Raw genomic sequence first — 17,337 nt, forward strand, 5'->3', positions numbered from 1 at the left:
TTGCTAGGTTTTAGGAAATGGTTTAGAAAAACATAATATACATGATTAAGGCTTAATGACACACTGACACATGAACTATAGTTAATATGATCAATAAGTGCCTAATATTGAACAACAGTATATTGAACAATGTTAAAAACTAATAAACTTTAATATTATCAAATATATGTGTTAAATTTTGCATTCAATTTAGATTCTAATATTTTTTGGTTCTTGGCAAAAATACATGCTATTTTTAAAATCAAAATAGAACTTTGTAACTAATACTATTTTAATCATGTGCCCGCATCCAGAAAATAGAATTTTTAGCTATAAAAAAGGAAAAAAAACAGTAATGACAGGAAAAAGTTTTATTAAGTAATTAGTACAAAACCAATTATTTTTCTACATAGTACAATTTAAGCACTTGTCATAGTGAGACATTAGTTTTTTTTGGTTTCTTCATCATAGACTTCCACTGTCAGTTCTTTCAACCAGTTAGTGACAGCTTCTTTCACCTCATCATCTGTTCCAAAATGTTTACCACCCAAAAATTCTCTCAGCTTGAGAAAGATGAAAGTCACTGGGGGGCCAGGTAAAGTTGAAAATGTCCCAGCTAAATTTCTGAAGCATTGCTTGAGTGTCTGCAGCAGTATGTGGTCATGCGTTATCTTTCTTGATTAAATATTATTAAGGCTTACCATGAAGAACTTTGCTTCTATTATACTATTTTAGATGCAGGTTTTTGCATTTATGTGGGAAATCAAACGCATTTTTAGACCCTTCTAAAAATTCTCAACGATATTTAGTGTTCCATCATATATAAAGTTGACATGAAGGGTGCATGCGCATAAGATCGCTTTATTCGAACTCTTCGTCTTAATGTTCAAATTTATATTTATGAATGATTCTGGAAGATCCAGCTTATTTTTTGAATTTAGTAAACCTGAAGAAGAACCCAGAAGAGTTATGAAAACATTTATTATTCATCACTTAGTGGTACTACGCACTGGTTAGTAGTTGCAGTGAGTCTTAATTATCGTTATCCCGGTGTGGTAAGGAGATATCTAAAAATTTTCTAATTAGTCTCAGAAGAGGGGGGACCTAATTCTTGCACTCAGTGAAAATGGGAAAGATTGGCTATAATATAATAATCTTAATCTTCACTATCAATACTTTTTTCCTGAGCAATGCTGAGCTCATCTGCTAGTTTTCTCACACATCCTTCATTCATAATGTGATCACTATAAGCGTCCATGATTTGCATATGAATTTCTATAGGATGGACTTTCTTCATGTTTAGAAAACAAATAACACTTTGTACTTGGCGGGTTTTCAATTTTTGTACACATTTTGACCCTTAACAAAGAAGTAACAATAAACCTGCCATTATTGAAACTCTGTGCACATTAAGCTCATCAGGAAACAAATTGACCTTGAATTGATGATGGTCATTCACCTGTGTAGAGTGCTATGTGCAAACATTCTTTATTTTCTTAATGCCCGTTGTATATATGTAGTTTTAGTTTCATCGTATCATCATATGGGATTCTAATTTGATAAATTATTAGAATAAAAATAATAATTAAATAAATAACAAGTAAAATGGCAAAACCGTATTTGGGATAAGACTATGTCTCAGAGACTCACTACTAAGCAGAATCACTTTGATGCTCAAGGCAGATCTCATTCTCATTCTCCAATCTTCTTTGGTATTGCTGCTTTTGGGCACGATTGTTCAAACTTTGCCGGCCACAACCATGAGGTTGTCCACAATGCATTTTCGATGATATTAACCTATACAGTTTTGAAATTTTTCTCCATTACGTGTCGGCCTAGGTTGAATTTTTGTCAATGCGTAACGAAAATTTCCCGTTTATGAAAAAAATAATTGTGGCTATTGTATTGTCCAAAATTATTTTTTTATTTTGCACAAATAATATACAGTTTAACTCGATTATAACATCATCAGATGAAACGACAACCGTAATATAACATCAAATTTTTATCGGTCCCACGATTTTATTATACTAGTTAATGTTAAAAAACCTACTTTTAATGACATAAAATCGTTTTGATGTCCTATTTGAAGCACTCTCAAATTTACAAAATTAGATTACAAATTTTATTTAACAAAGAAAATACTGTGTGTTCAGTCCTAGGGTCAGAGTCCACTTCCTAGAACAACTGTGGGTGGTACTCTGACCACCTGACTTTGGTTTTCTTGTTTGTAGAGAGAGTCACCATTTTGTATTTTATTTTGACTCTGTTCTTGGTCCCCTGAACATCTACATGTCTGGTTTTTTTTATGCATGCATGATTTGGGCACCTAATACTGTGTCAAATTTCAACTCCTGAATGTACTCCTTCATACTTCTAAGCTGGTAACACAGCAGGCAGTACGATTTTATAAACAAGACATAGTCTTGTCAAAAATATATACAGGATGATTCATGACAATGGTACCAAACTTCATCAATGTTTGTAGAATGATACAATGAACTTTGGTCCATAAACAGGTCCTGAAATGCACTGTTGAGACAGATTTCATTACACTTGGGTAACATACATTATGTGGTTGTAAACCATGCAATCCTGCACCTTCTGCAGATGGAAGAGATGACATTTGGTCCTGTGCAAGACCCACCAGATGCTTGTGAACAATCCACATTTGCTGTGGTTGTTTGATTTTGAACACCATATCCCATTTTCTAAAAAATATGAAAATTGCATCAACCAAAAATTTGCTGTGTTATGTAATTGTTTGGAATTTTGCATATCTGCTTATGGTCCCAAGCATAACATGTTGAATGTAATAGGAATACTCTATTATTGAAAAACTGCAAAATTTAGAGGAGTTAGTCACTTACTGTTCTGTACTCACAATATATTAACAGTAATATATATATTACTGTTAATAACTGCAAAATTTAGAGGAGTTAGTCACTTACTGTTCTGTACTCACAATATATTAACAGTAATATATATATTACTGTTATTATATTATGGGTACATAAGAATTATATATATATATATATATATGTTCTTGATAAGTAAGTTCAAAAGATGGAATTTATGTATGAAATATACTATTAAATTTTTTCATATATTTTTTTTAAATTACAGATTAATTATATTTCCTTTAGTTTGAAAAATTTGTGAAATATAGAAAGTTTAAATTAGGCACAAGGGCATATCCATAGAGGGGCAGGGAGGAGCAGCTGCCCTCCCTAGAAGAAAAACTAAAGTGTAGTAATAGACAAACAGCACAGACTTACCAATTTAGTATCAGTTTGAATAATTAATATTGTGACTAGACTAGAGCCATCTGTTGTGAAATCTCACTCTCCCTACCCCACTTCCTCAAAACTAATATGAGTTGCCCTTCTCTAGTTAGATCCTGGGTTGTCGCTGATCAGGCATAAAAATTTTGCATAATACATCACACAATTCATTAATCAAAAATATATGTACAGTACTTTCTGATATATAATAAATATACTTTGTAATAATCTTTGTTACAATGTATCTAATGATAGAAATAAACTTACATATAATATATTAATACATTCATTGACAAAAAAGTTACATGCCCTGATAGAATTGTTTGATTATTGTACAATTTTGAATACAGCTGTCTTGGATGGTATGTAAATAATTATAGATGTCCAGTTGCACATCAGGTAATACCACTAGAGTGCTTTAAAATCACTATTCCAATATCCTATCAAAAGGTTTCCACAGGCACATTGTATTCAGAATTTTCAATATACATGTTTGGAAGTTTTCAAATGTCAGGCATGCCAGTATGATGCAATCAAAGACATTACACACAGCTGACAGAGTTTGAGAAAGGCTGCATCATTGAGCTGAGGGAACAGGACTGTCATTTTGCCAAATCACCTGCCATTTGGGTTGTTTCAACTGACTATAGGGAGGTGTTGGGAACAGTGGATACACGAAGAGACACATACATGGCAATCAGGTTCTGGACACATCAGACAGACCTCCAAGAGAGATGTCATCTGATTGCAAGACAGACAATTGTGCAATGGTGTCTGTCCATCATTCAGAGACTGGCCTGACTACTGAACCCTGTCTCTTCTTGTACCATTGGCAGGTACTAGCAATGATAAATTTGCATGCATAATAACTGCTGTATGTCCTACTGTTAGCATCCCAACACTGCCAGATTTGTTTGCAATGCTCCTATAACAGAAGCAGGGACTTCTACAGATTTGCAGTTTATTGTCTTTAGCAATGAATTCTGATTTAGTTTGGGAATTGATGACTACCAAATCAATGTCTGGGGGGCTATTGGTAAGCAGGTCGGCCATACTGGGAAAGAAGAGAGCAGCACACCGAGGAGTTTGCCCATAATCAAAAGTTAATAAATAACAAATGTGACGTAAACATACGGCACAAAATGAAAAAAATAACAAAGAAAGTGTCTCCTGCCTCTACTGTTGAGTGGCACAGCCACCCCTGCTACTCTGAAGAGCAACTAGTATGACAGTTGATCACCCCTAGCAGTATTGGTGTGAGAGAATGGCATGATAGTATATTTAGGAAATCCTGCACTTTCATGTGTTGTATGTTTGTAGTCCTGCCATGAAAGGCATTTTTTCAGCAAGCTAATGTTAAGCTGTGCACAGCTAGGGTTTCCAAGAATTCTCATGTTATCCCACTTCCTTGGCCTGTCATATGTCCATATTTGTCACTTGTCAAGCATTTGTAGACCAGATGGGATGCCAGCTGCTATGAGTGTAATACTGCATTCACACACAATCCATGACTCACTTTGATCTCGATTTACCCACAATCTTGATTGCAACTGTCACCAGTTGAATGTCAAGCTGTTCACACTGGCAATCCGCTTGAGAAGAACCCCTGCCTATTGCACGCAATGATAAAACTGACATAACTACTCGATAAGCACGAATGCCAACCAAAAAAATGGAAGTTTTGGTTAGAAATAAATACTTTTTCTTGCCATATATTTAATAATAGCCATATCTCATCATCTTTCCAAATATCTTTTTTATTTTTCTGTTGATAGCCCAACATGTGTTCCACAGCTATCTTGTTCCTTCTTGTGCACTTGGAATTGTGGGAACTCTTTTATGATTAGATCTAGTTTCAAAAACTCTCATGTTGATTGCGATTGAACCTCGTTTCAGTTGAGAGAGGTTGCACTGCAGTACAGTTGCCAATCTTATCACAATCTAGATTGAAATGCTCAGTGCAAATGGGGTATAAGGGATGTGGAGCAGCAGTTGCAACATCTGAAGGAAGATCAGTTGCAGGATAGCATATGATCCTGTAAGTCTGCATACATAACTGTATCACCATGTGTATCCAAACAAGAGGAGATTATACAAAGTACTTTAGAACCTATTGGTACTATATATGAGGGGTGTCCAGAAAATAAAGAATGTTTGCACATAGCACTTTGTGCTGGTAAATTACTGCCATCAATTCAAGATCAATTTATTTTTTGATGTGTTAGCTTAGCACCTGTGGAGTTTCAATAATGGCAGGCTTATTGTTATTGTTTTGTCAAGGGTTAAAATTTACGGAATTTTTCAATTTTTGTAAAGTGTTATTTATTTTCTAAATGCAAAGTTCATCCTATAGAAATTCATAAACGAATCACAGAAGTGTATGGTGATCAATTACGAATTAAGCAAGTCTGAGAAAATGGTGTTTAATGTTTAATGAAGGAAGATGACATGCAACTGCATTCTACTGCAGTTATTCAAGCTGTGCTTCAGAAATTTTTCTGGGATGATTTTGACCATCCATCATACAGTTCCGACCTGGGCCCCAGTGACTTTCACATCTTTCCCAAGCTGAAAGAGTTCTTGTGTGGATTTGAAATGTTTTGGAATGAATGAGAGGTGAAAGAAGCTGTCACTAACTGACTTATTTTACTTCCCACTGGTTCTATGTGAACTTTCATTCAATATGTAACACAGTCATTGCTCGGTCCTTTACAGCTATGTCAATCCAACACATCTTCTGTTGCGAGAGGACTATTCAGCTCTGTATTACTCTGTTATTTCTGTAAATATCACTTTTCTATTCTATGTATACCTTGGGCTTTACAGGCCAACAATTGTCATGCCAAATAATGTGTATTGTAATTGTTTACACTGTTATTTTTAACAACTGTTCGTAAATGTTTTTGAATTTTTCAATAAATGCGATGCAGGCACTTATGAAACCCTAACATACTTCCCACTATCCTATTTCACTTTATTTCTCCTTCATTCTAACTCCTTCATAAACCTTTACCTCTTCTTTCTGCTTCCAGCTTTAGAGCTATACCGTTGAGTGCGGTCCTTACTCACCTTAATGAATGTCACTAACTGACTGAAATTACTGGCAGTGGAAGTCTATGACAAAGGAATAAAAAACTAGTGCGGTGCTACAACAATTGTTTTAATCTTAATGTAGATATGTAGAATAGTAACTGGTCTTTTACTAATTACTTAATAAAACTGTATTCTATTATTACTGTTTTTTTTATTTTTTATAGCCAAATGTTCTGTACTTTCTGAACACCTCTCATAATACCATGTATATACAGTAGACCCCTCTATAAAATGGGTTCATATAATACGGATTCTTATTTAACAGTGAAAAATTTGCGATCGTATTTGTATAAACACGCTAAAAGAGACTTGTATAATACGGTAAAATGTCATCGCCGACTTGTGTCACGACAGGATTGGTCGAATCTAGACCAATAGCAGATATTGCACAAACTGTTGAGTTTAAACGAGCAGCGGACCTACTAAAAACCATTTATTATTTAACGTCCATAAAAATTTTATTTATATTAATGATGTCTCCAAAGTTCAGCGAATTTTTCGCAAAAAAAATAATTTATCAGGAAGCACACGAGCGCCATTCGATGATAAGCACCATTACAAAAACAAGCTTAAGCAATGGTGCACGCTCGGTACGCTATAAACAAAAAATCCTACAATTTTTTGTTTATAGCGTAGTTCATATGGATTATTCCCAAAAAATTGTGTGTGTTTTGGAAATGCTGAGTCAAATTAGTCTAGAATCGATTAATTTTATGGAATAAAACCTTTCAAACAGCTGTAGTCCATAAACTGCATACGTGCCTGGCTTTGATTGGCTCATGTATTTAAGTGATCGTAAAACACGAATTCATATAAAACAGAACATATCTACTGTATTATAGAGGGGGTCTACTGTATACAGGGTGTTTTTTTTTAAACTGATGGTACTCAGACATCTGTAGAGCAATCTAACAGCCAAACTGTCACCAAATTTGGGAGAGTGACTAAGAACAATATGGGAAAGAGATTCCGCGAAGAAAAAGTAGTACCTAAATTTGCCAGTAGGGGTGGATTTGGCACTGCTGTAGCAAAACAGCTAAGAATTTGCATAACGTGCTGGTAACACACCAAAATCCAAATTTGCAATGACGTGGTTGACAGCAGCGCCACCTAATTTGAGCTTAAAAGACAAGGACAAAAGTCCGAAGTGCATTCCAAACTTGAGCAGAGTTCAACATGCATCTTTCGTTACCTCAGCGTGCGTTGCTTGTGAAACTTTATTATCTTAACCAATCGAGCGCACCAGGTGCTCTTTGTGAGTTTAGAACCCGTAACAACCTGCGCAGAGGTCCTCTATCAATTAATGCATTGAAAGACTTGATAAAGAAATTTGAAGAGACAGGATCCTTAGCAGTTCGGCCTGGTAGAGGGCAAAAATCGGTGTCTGCATAAATAGTTAGTGATGTTGCAATTGCACTTGTTGAAGGTTCTAACCCCTGGATCTAACCCCATGTGACTTTTTCCTGTGGGGTTACTTAAAGTCCAAGGTCTATCTTGGTGGTGTCCCCAACTTGATGGCCTTGAAGGACAACATTTCTCGAACTGTGATGAACATTCCTGTGGATATGTTACATTCAGCCATAGAGAACACGGTGTTAGGATGCAATGTGTTGTCCAGCAGGACGGAGGTCACATTGAAAGAGGGAGAAGGTTATTTGCTGATTAATTAAACTTTCATTATTGCACTGAAACGTCTGTCTGATTATTCATTCATGTGTTTGTTAATTGCAACTGAGTTTTATGCAAATTCTTATCTGTTTTGCTACAACAGCGCCAAATTCACTCCTACTGGCGAATTTAGGTACTACTATTTTCTTTGCATAATCTCTCTCCCATGTCGTCCTTAGTCACTCTTCCAAATTTGGCAACAGTCCGGCTGTTAGATTGCTCTACAGATATCTCTGAGTACCATCAGTTTAAAAAAAAAACACCCTGTATATATATAGAGTATATACTATTGGATATATATCTGCTGTTGCACAGGAAATTGTCACTTTATTTATGATCAGGGCCAGTTTTGATAGGTATGCAGTGCATCCATGCAGGCAGCCAAATTCCTAGGTTAATCGATAGTGCACTTTAAAAAATAAAATTCAAATATACTTATATACTTTAATATTATTATAATTTAATTTAATTTGCAAATTCTATTTTATGGCAGCATGAAAATATAACTTTGAACAAAGGGATCTGTTATCCATGGGAGACTTGATTTGAATAATTAAAATAAATATATTAAATATAAAATTAAAATAAATATATATCAAAAATTTTATGGACCTTTTTTTTACCCCTGTGAATTATATGAAACTGTCACAAAACATACCAGTAGGACCTCTTTGGGTTGGCTTAAATTATGAATTTGCTCGCGATCAGCATTGATGGGGGCAATCAAATATCTGTAGCACTTAGGCAGCTAACAGTCCAAAACCAGTTCTGCTTATGATATTATAATTGTTTATTACCATAATCATAATGTTTACATTAATAAAATTTTATTTGATTCCAATACCTCCTTCTTGGTGCATAACTTTTTTGTTAATGAGTGCCTTATATAAATTATTTTAAATTTAATAATAGAAATTAAAAATACTTTAAAAAACTTTTTGTCAGGCTGGTGTACCACTTGTAGTACCTTCTCGAGTAAGTCAGATTAAACATGAAGAAGGTATGGATGTTGTATACAGAGAGACTGCACATGAAAAGTATGTTAAATAATAAAACCTATAATCTTTTATATCACTGATATTTTATTTATAATAATTAGTACAATAATAATAATAATTTTTTATTTTTAAAAAAATTAATATTTATCTTACAGAGAAATGCAGTCAAAAATTCAAATGTCATTATCATGGGAAGATTTAACATTGGTAAATTATTTGCATTTTTTTAAACTAAATTTTTTTGTTACTAAAGCATTATCATTTCCTTAACATAATTGTTTAAAAACCATTTATAAATAAATATAAATACATGCAGGATGATACAGCAATGGGAGAAACAAACAAGAGACCCAAATCTTTAACAGATCCTTTGCATATATTTACGCCACCTCATGGCATTTGCACTGCTGCTTCACCAACACGTACTGGAAAAGTAAGTTTTAAAATTTTACAAATTTTTTGTTTGTATGCATGGTTTAAAGATATTTTTAAATGACTTTCAAAATGCCTTTTCATGCCAACTCTATGGTCACCATTGGATTTGCCATGCATCATCACATATACTCTCATTGTTTATTTTAGCTTGCCATCATCCATATATACATTATATTATGTGTATCTAGACTTTTGGGATACCCTGTATATAAAAATAATACAAAGAAAAATCATAATTACACATTTGTTATCTTTAGATAGTACATAAAAATAAATTTATTGAAACATTTGAACCTTTGATTTGATTTAAATCTATCAGAAAGAAGATACTACAAAACATGGAAAAAGTATAAAAATAATTTTTTCATGGGGTGAAATAAATGTAAATGCATAACTTTGTTTGATTTTAAAAAAATTAATTTTTACATAAATACAGGCATACCTCGACTTATGTCGTTTCGAGTTATGTCGTTCCCGATTATACGTTGTTTGTCAAAAAAGTATATGGAAAAATAAAAATCAAGTTTAAGTCATTTTATTCGACTTTACGTCTGTCCGCCACAAATATTGAAGTCGTAATATCACTAGAAAAACGTTTAAAGCACATAAAATCATATTAAAATATATACGAATATGTTCTGTATTTACAGTACATGCATTCGTAAATTTAGAATACTTTTTTCTGTACTATATTAAAAACTAAAATTTATTTGTTTGTAAGCTTAAAATAGATTTTTATTAACCATATATTATTAAAAATGCATTAATAAATAAAATACAGAACCGGGAATGGTAATTTATGGTTTAGCCTAGTGACAAGTAGATTCGGAGACAAGTAAATTCGACTTACGTCGTTTTTCGACTTACGTCGTTCTCCTGGAACCAATTACCGACGTAAGGCGAGGTATACCTGTATTATATATGGGAAAACCGAAAAAAAGGTAAATTCAAAAAGTAATAATAGCTTGCTTGAATTTCGTGCTGATCAATTTTTTTAATAAAAATTTATATTGTTTTGCTGTTATTTGTATAAACTGAGTTTTTTATCTGTTATTGTTTATATATACAAGGTAACTTATAAAAGTTCCTGAAATTATGCTGGTTAGTCAATTAAAGTCAATGAGAAAGGGAATGTGTAATACATGTCTTAGCTAAACATGTCAGGAATAGAGAAATGTGTTGAAACAAATCCGTACTCGCTGCAAAGATGACAACAATTATCATTCACTGATGGTTGTGTTAGTGAGATGTCATGAGACAGAATCTGGCAAACAGTGGAAGAACAATGTGCAAATATCAAATTTTGTATTATTAGGGGAAAAACCCTCTAAGACCTTGAAGATACTTCAGAACACCTATGTTGAATCTGCCACAAAGCATTCTCAAGTTTATGACCGGCAAAAATCCTTTCATGAGGGACGAGAAAGTGTTGCTTATAATTTGCAAAGTGGTCATTCATTGACATTTCAATTTCTATCTCTTCCCCTGGTTAAAGATTTCATTAAGGGATGCCACTAGTGTAAAGGACATTAAGAATTAAAAGAAGACACTTTTGTGATACTTCTATTTATTAAATTTTGTAATGAACAAAATAAATTATTTACAAACAATGAAAAACATTTTTGCAGACAAATTAATACCAAAACAATCACTGATACACAGCACAGTGGCACACCAACAGAAGAATAAGTCACAACTTATTGGTCCTTTCTTTGGTCCAGTGCTGTCACACACAATTGCAATGCTGATGCAGGCTGGATTGAGGAGAAGGAGAAAATCTTTCAGAACATACCAACTATGCCCAGTGCTGAAATAAATGTACATGACATCTGATAAGCTGTAATGACTTTTAAATTCCATGTTCGTGGCTACATTGTTGTTAATGAGATTTTTCAAAGCAGGAGCCTTCCAGGTAATGGCAAAAATAGTTCTTCAAATTCAAGTAACAATCGATCAAACTCACTTGAAAACCATAGAACACACAACTAGAAGACACCTAGTGAAGACAACATCACAATTTGTGGTACAAAAAGTTTACATCACTGCACCAGGAACTAGGTAAACATCTAACATACATCATCATCAATCCACAATATATACCAAAATTTCTTACTCAGGGCATCACCTACATGAAACCTAAAGACAACAATACCACAGACCCCACACAATACAGACCATTCTACGTCAAGCACACAAACAACACAGAATCATACTACAGAAAGCATTTGACAGTGTTCCACACACTTGGCTGCTACATATTCTACACATCTACAAAATACATCTATCACTCATTGCATTCTTTCAAAACATAATGCAGAACTGAGAACAACAATACATCTCAGGATTTATATCACTTCCATACAAACAAACCAAATATTGAAAAATTCCTCGCCAAATATTCATTAGGCGAGGAATTTTTCAAGGAGATTCCCTGAGTTCTCTCTTGTTCTGCTTAGCCCTGAACCCATTATTCAACATGTTAAATAACACTCAATATGGTTACAATATCAGACATGAAAAAACAACACAATTTATATTGTCACATCTCATGTACAGTACATGAATGACATAAAACTTCATGCATCCACACAAAAACAACTTTATCAACTTATACAAATTACACATTCATACTCCAACAACATACAAATGGAGTTTGGTCTAGATCAGGGATGTCCAGCCTGCGGGCCACATGTGGCCCAAGGCAAGTTCCAATGCAGCCCAATAAATGTGTAAACAAAACTGACAAACGTTTTAATTTTTTATTATTTATTTATTTCAACAGCATAAACTCAAAAAAGAAGTTTCACAAAGTTGTAAACCTTCATTCATATTTCATTTTTGAGTGGAAAGGAAATATTTTCAAATACTTGGAGATGTGTGAATGAGGAAGGATTACTAAATAAAGCTGGAGTTGTGACTCAAAGGATTATAGACCCAGATTTGGGGAAAGGAGAGAAAAGACAAAATATAACAAGTAATAAGAAAAATTAAATAGATTTTCTGTTATGAAAATATTGACCCTTAATTTAATTTTTCAACCTTTCTCACTTCTTTATCTTTTATCCTTTCTCTCCTTTCCCGGCATTTGGGTCTATAATCCTTTGAGTCACAACTCCAGCTTTATTTAGTATTTCTTCCACCATTGCAAGATTTGCCTACATTGCGCCAAATGTGGCTAAGTTTTTTTTTTTTGACGTAAAAATTATCATTTGGCGCCTAGGCTACTTTTTTGGCTACATATTATTTATAAATATATTAGTTGAATAAAAATGCACTTTAAAATGGTGCTTCGTCGCTTTTTATTAATTACAGACCCAAATAAAACAAATATTTGTGTTTTTCAAATAAATTTTTGTTTGTCGCTTTTATATAAGCAAGGTAATAAATGAATTTATCTATTTCTAAGTAAAAATTGAAAGTGTCTGTAGAAGTAATTTTTTAAAATATCCTTTTTCGTGATAAAATTTTAATACTTATTATTATAATCTACACATGTGAGTCCTTAAATATGCTTGTATATTTGGCCACAAGTATATATTATATATACTTGTGGCCCAAAACTTCTTGACTTCTTCCAATGCAGCCCACAGAAACAAAAAGGTTGGACACCCCTGGTCTAGATAAATGCAAAACACTTTGCATAGAAAAAGGAGTCCTGAAGAAAGACGATTTTGCACTTGGAAATGGAGACGTTATTGACTCCATGGAAGAGAGCATGTACAGTAGAGCGTCGTTTATCCGAAAGCTGGTTATCTGAAACGTCCGTTATCCGAAAGCATTCCAGTCGGCAAATTTAAATTTTCGCTAGTGCTGTGGCGCTGCAATCTTCAGCTATTTCTCGGGCTACTCAAATATTTTATGCTTTTGATACTAAATTAACATCTGAAGTATAATTTTTTATTGTTTTTATAATTTTTAATAAATTTATTTTGTTTGTACAAAATAAAAAAATAATTTTTAACGATACAATAGTCTTCGTTAGGCTTAACATCAACGAAAATTCAACACGAAGCGACACGCAACGGAGAGAAATTTCAACATGGGATAAATTAATATATTTTTTCGTACATGATTCGTTATCCGAAAAATAAGTTATCCGAACCACCCAATTGATTCGGATAAACGACGCTCTACTGTATTTAGTATTTAGCAAGTATTTAGGATTCCAGCAGGCCAAACTAACAGAACATGCACAAATAAAGCAATGATTAATTAAAGAATACCAAAGTAGGTTAAATGCTATTCTCAGAACACAGTTAAAGCAATAAACACATATGCCATTCTTACTTATTCTTTTAAGTTATACATTGGAGTTGGACATTGGACTTGGACATTGGAGTTATACTTGGCAACTCCAAAGAAAAACAAGAACAACACTTACTAAGCATAAACATCATCATCCTAAATTTGCTGTAGAAAGATTAACCCTTCCACGTAAATATGGAGGACATGGCCTGATTAACATTGTAAACCTTCACTACAAACAAATATAGATACTGTGAGAGTTTTTCTACAAAAAGAAGAAATACCACAGTTACATAAAGCAGTAACTCTGGCAGATTCAAACAACACATCATTAAACTTTACACTTACATCATATGGACATGACACAACATATAAAAAGCATAGATTCCATTAAGCAATCCTGGGCGTGAAAGGTACTCCATGGCAGGCATCCCTATGACCTAGCACAGGATTTTATTTATTATTTATTTTACATATTATTGGAACTGTCAATTGACAATAGATTTCCATCTGAAAAAAAAAAAAAAAAAAGATTTCCATCTCCCAAATAAGATATACCTCAAAATACAGTAAAATACAATCAAGAAAAAATAACAGATTAAAAGATTTTAAAAGGAAATATACACATGAAAAGAGCAGTTAAGAATTATACATTATGTAAAAAGTGTTAACAGAGATGTTTATATTTAATGAAGTCATGATAAAGGTGATGTTCAATGGGCAACATAGATTGATGGATTGATTTAAAAAAAAGGATCTGTGACTTAATGATAAACGATAAAATGGGGTATGTAAACATGATTGAGATCTAGTTATTCGAGAAGGAACTTTCAACTTAAACCAGTAATTGTTTATGACACCAATAAAATATTTATGAGTTAAAATTTGGTCAAAATATGTGACTCTTTCTTTAAAATTGGGTAGTCCCAGTCTGACTCTAGCGACATAGGCATTATTAGTGTAAGGGAGATGGCAAAATTTGTTTAAAAGGAGATAATCTTTGTGTGTTTGTTTCACAAGCATGATAATAAAGTGCATTCAATCAGACACTGGGCAGCTTTTTATCCTTTATTTATTCTTTTTTAGTTGATATGCATTTTGGGCCCACAATGCCCCTCTTCAGTCAACTATATTTAAAAATGTACACGGTTTTTACATATCATTAAATTGTTAAGATAAAATATATAATTACAAAGCACATACCTTCTATTCTGTATTACACATTAGCCAATTTTGAGTGATGTTCTAACACAGTGTTTCTTAATAGGGGGCCGCGGCCCCCTGGGGGTCCATAAGAAGTTTGCTGGAGGCCTCCAAATTATGCAAAATTTCCTTCAGAATATAATAAAAAGACAAGTAAAATGGCAAAACTGTATTTGGGACAAGACTATGTCTTGGAGACTCACTACTAAGTGGAATCACTTTGACGCTCAAGGCGAGTCTTGTTCTCATTCTCCAATCTTCTTTGCTATCGCTGCTTTTGGGCACAATTGTTCAAACTTCGCTAACCATATGCATTTTCGATGAAATTAACCTGTCCAATTTCGAAATTTTTATCTGTTGAGTGTTGGCCCGGATTGAATTTTTGTCGATGCGTAATGAAAATTTCCCATTTTTGAAAAAATAATCATGGCTATTGTATCGTCCGAAATTATTTTTTTATTTTGCATAAACAATATACAGTTTAATACGATTATAACGTCATCGGATCTAACGACAACCCTAATATAACGTCAAATTTTTATTGGTTCCACAATTTTCTATACTAGATAATGTTAAAAAAACACTTGTAATGACCCCCTGTTTTAATGTCATATTTTTTATTTTTTATTTTTTTTTATTTTCTCAAAAGACACTGTGACCAGGTTGGCCTTTTATAAGCANGAAAATATAACTTTGAACAAAGGGATCTGTTATCCATGGGAGACTTGATTTGAATAATTAAAATAAATATATTAAATATAAAATTAAAATAAATATATATCAAAAATTTTATGGACCTTTTTTTTACCCCTGTGAATTATATGAAACTGTCACAAAACATACCAGTAGGACCTCTTTGGGTTGGCTTAAATTATGAATTTGCTCGCGATCAGCATTGATGGGGGCAATCAAATATCTGTAGCACTTAGGCAGCTAACAGTCCAAAACCAGTTCTGCTTATGATATTATAATTGTTTATTACCATAATCATAATGTTTACATTAATAAAATTTTATTTGATTCCAATACCTCCTTCTTGGTGCATAACTTTTTTGTTAATGAGTGCCTTATATAAATTATTTTAAATTTAATAATAGAAATTAAAAATACTTTAAAAAACTTTTTGTCAGGCTGGTGTACCACTTGTAGTACCTTCTCGAGTAAGTCAGATTAAACATGAAGAAGGTATGGATGTTGTATACAGAGAGACTGCACATGAAAAGTATGTTAAATAATAAAACCTATAATCTTTTATATCACTGATATTTTATTTATAATAATTAGTACAATAATAATAATAATTTTTTATTTTTAAAAAAATTAATATTTATCTTACAGAGAAATGCAGTCAAAAATTCAAATGTCATTATCATGGGAAGATTTAACATTGGTAAATTATTTGCATTTTTTTAAACTAAATTTTTTTGTTACTAAAGCATTATCATTTCCTTAACATAATTGTTTAAAAACCATTTATAAATAAATATAAATACATGCAGGATGATACAGCAATGGGAGAAACAAACAAGAGACCCAAATCTTTAACAGATCCTTTGCATATATTTACGCCACCTCATGGCATTTGCACTGCTGCTTCACCAACACGTACTGGAAAAGTAAGTTTTAAAATTTTACAAATTTTTTGTTTGTATGCATGGTTTAAAGATATTTTTAAATGACTTTCAAAATGCCTTTTCATGCCAACTCTATGGTCACCATTGGATTTGCCATGCATCATCACATATACTCTCATTGTTTATTTTAGCTTGCCATCATCCATATATACATTATATTATGTGTATCTAGACTTTTGGGATACCCTGTATATAAAAATAATACAAAGAAAAATCATAATTACACATTTGTTATCTTTAGATAGTACATAAAAATAAATTTATTGAAACATTTGAACCTTTGATTTGATTTAAATCTATCAGAAAGAAGATACTACAAAACATGGAAAAAGTATAAAAATAATTTTTTCATGGGGTGAAATAAATGTAAATGCATAACTTTGTTTGATTTTAAAAAAATTAATTTTTACATAAATACAGGCATACCTCGACTTATGTCGTTTCGAGTTATGTCGTTCCCGATTATACGTTGTTTGTCAAAAAAGTATATGGAAAAATAAAAATCAAGTTTAAGTCATTTTATTCGACTTTACGTCTGTCCGCCACAAATATTGAAGTCGTAATATCACTAGAAAAACGTTTAAAGCACATAAAATCATATTAAAATATATACAAGTATGTACTGTATTTACAGTACACGCATTCGTAAATTTAGATTACTTTTTTTGTACTATATTAAAAACTAAAATTTATTTGTTTGTAAGCTTAAAATAGATTTTTATTAACCATATATTATTTAAAATGCTTTCCTAGTGATAAGTAGATTCGGAGACAGGTAAATTCGACTTACGTCGTTTT

General features: G+C 32.6%; 1 protein-coding gene across 1 annotated transcript in view; it reads left to right on the forward strand.

The window, feature by feature from the left end:
* Window positions 1-17,337, forward strand: part of LOC111640407 (protein FAM122A-like) — a 75,111-nt gene that overhangs the window by 40,808 nt on the left and 16,966 nt on the right. Inside the window, exons 4-6 of the mRNA XM_023386420.1 lie at window positions 8,970-9,061; window positions 9,178-9,229; window positions 9,339-9,455. Coding sequence (XP_023242188.1) covers window positions 8,970-9,061; window positions 9,178-9,229; window positions 9,339-9,455 — 261 coding nt within the window. The remainder of the gene's footprint in view (window positions 1-8,969; window positions 9,062-9,177; window positions 9,230-9,338; window positions 9,456-17,337) is intronic.

This window comes from Centruroides sculpturatus, unplaced genomic scaffold (genome assembly GCF_000671375.1).
Source record: "Centruroides sculpturatus isolate CEXI.00-Female unplaced genomic scaffold, Cexi_2.0 scaffold1330, whole genome shotgun sequence".
Taxonomy (NCBI): Eukaryota; Metazoa; Arthropoda; class Arachnida; order Scorpiones; family Buthidae; genus Centruroides; species Centruroides sculpturatus.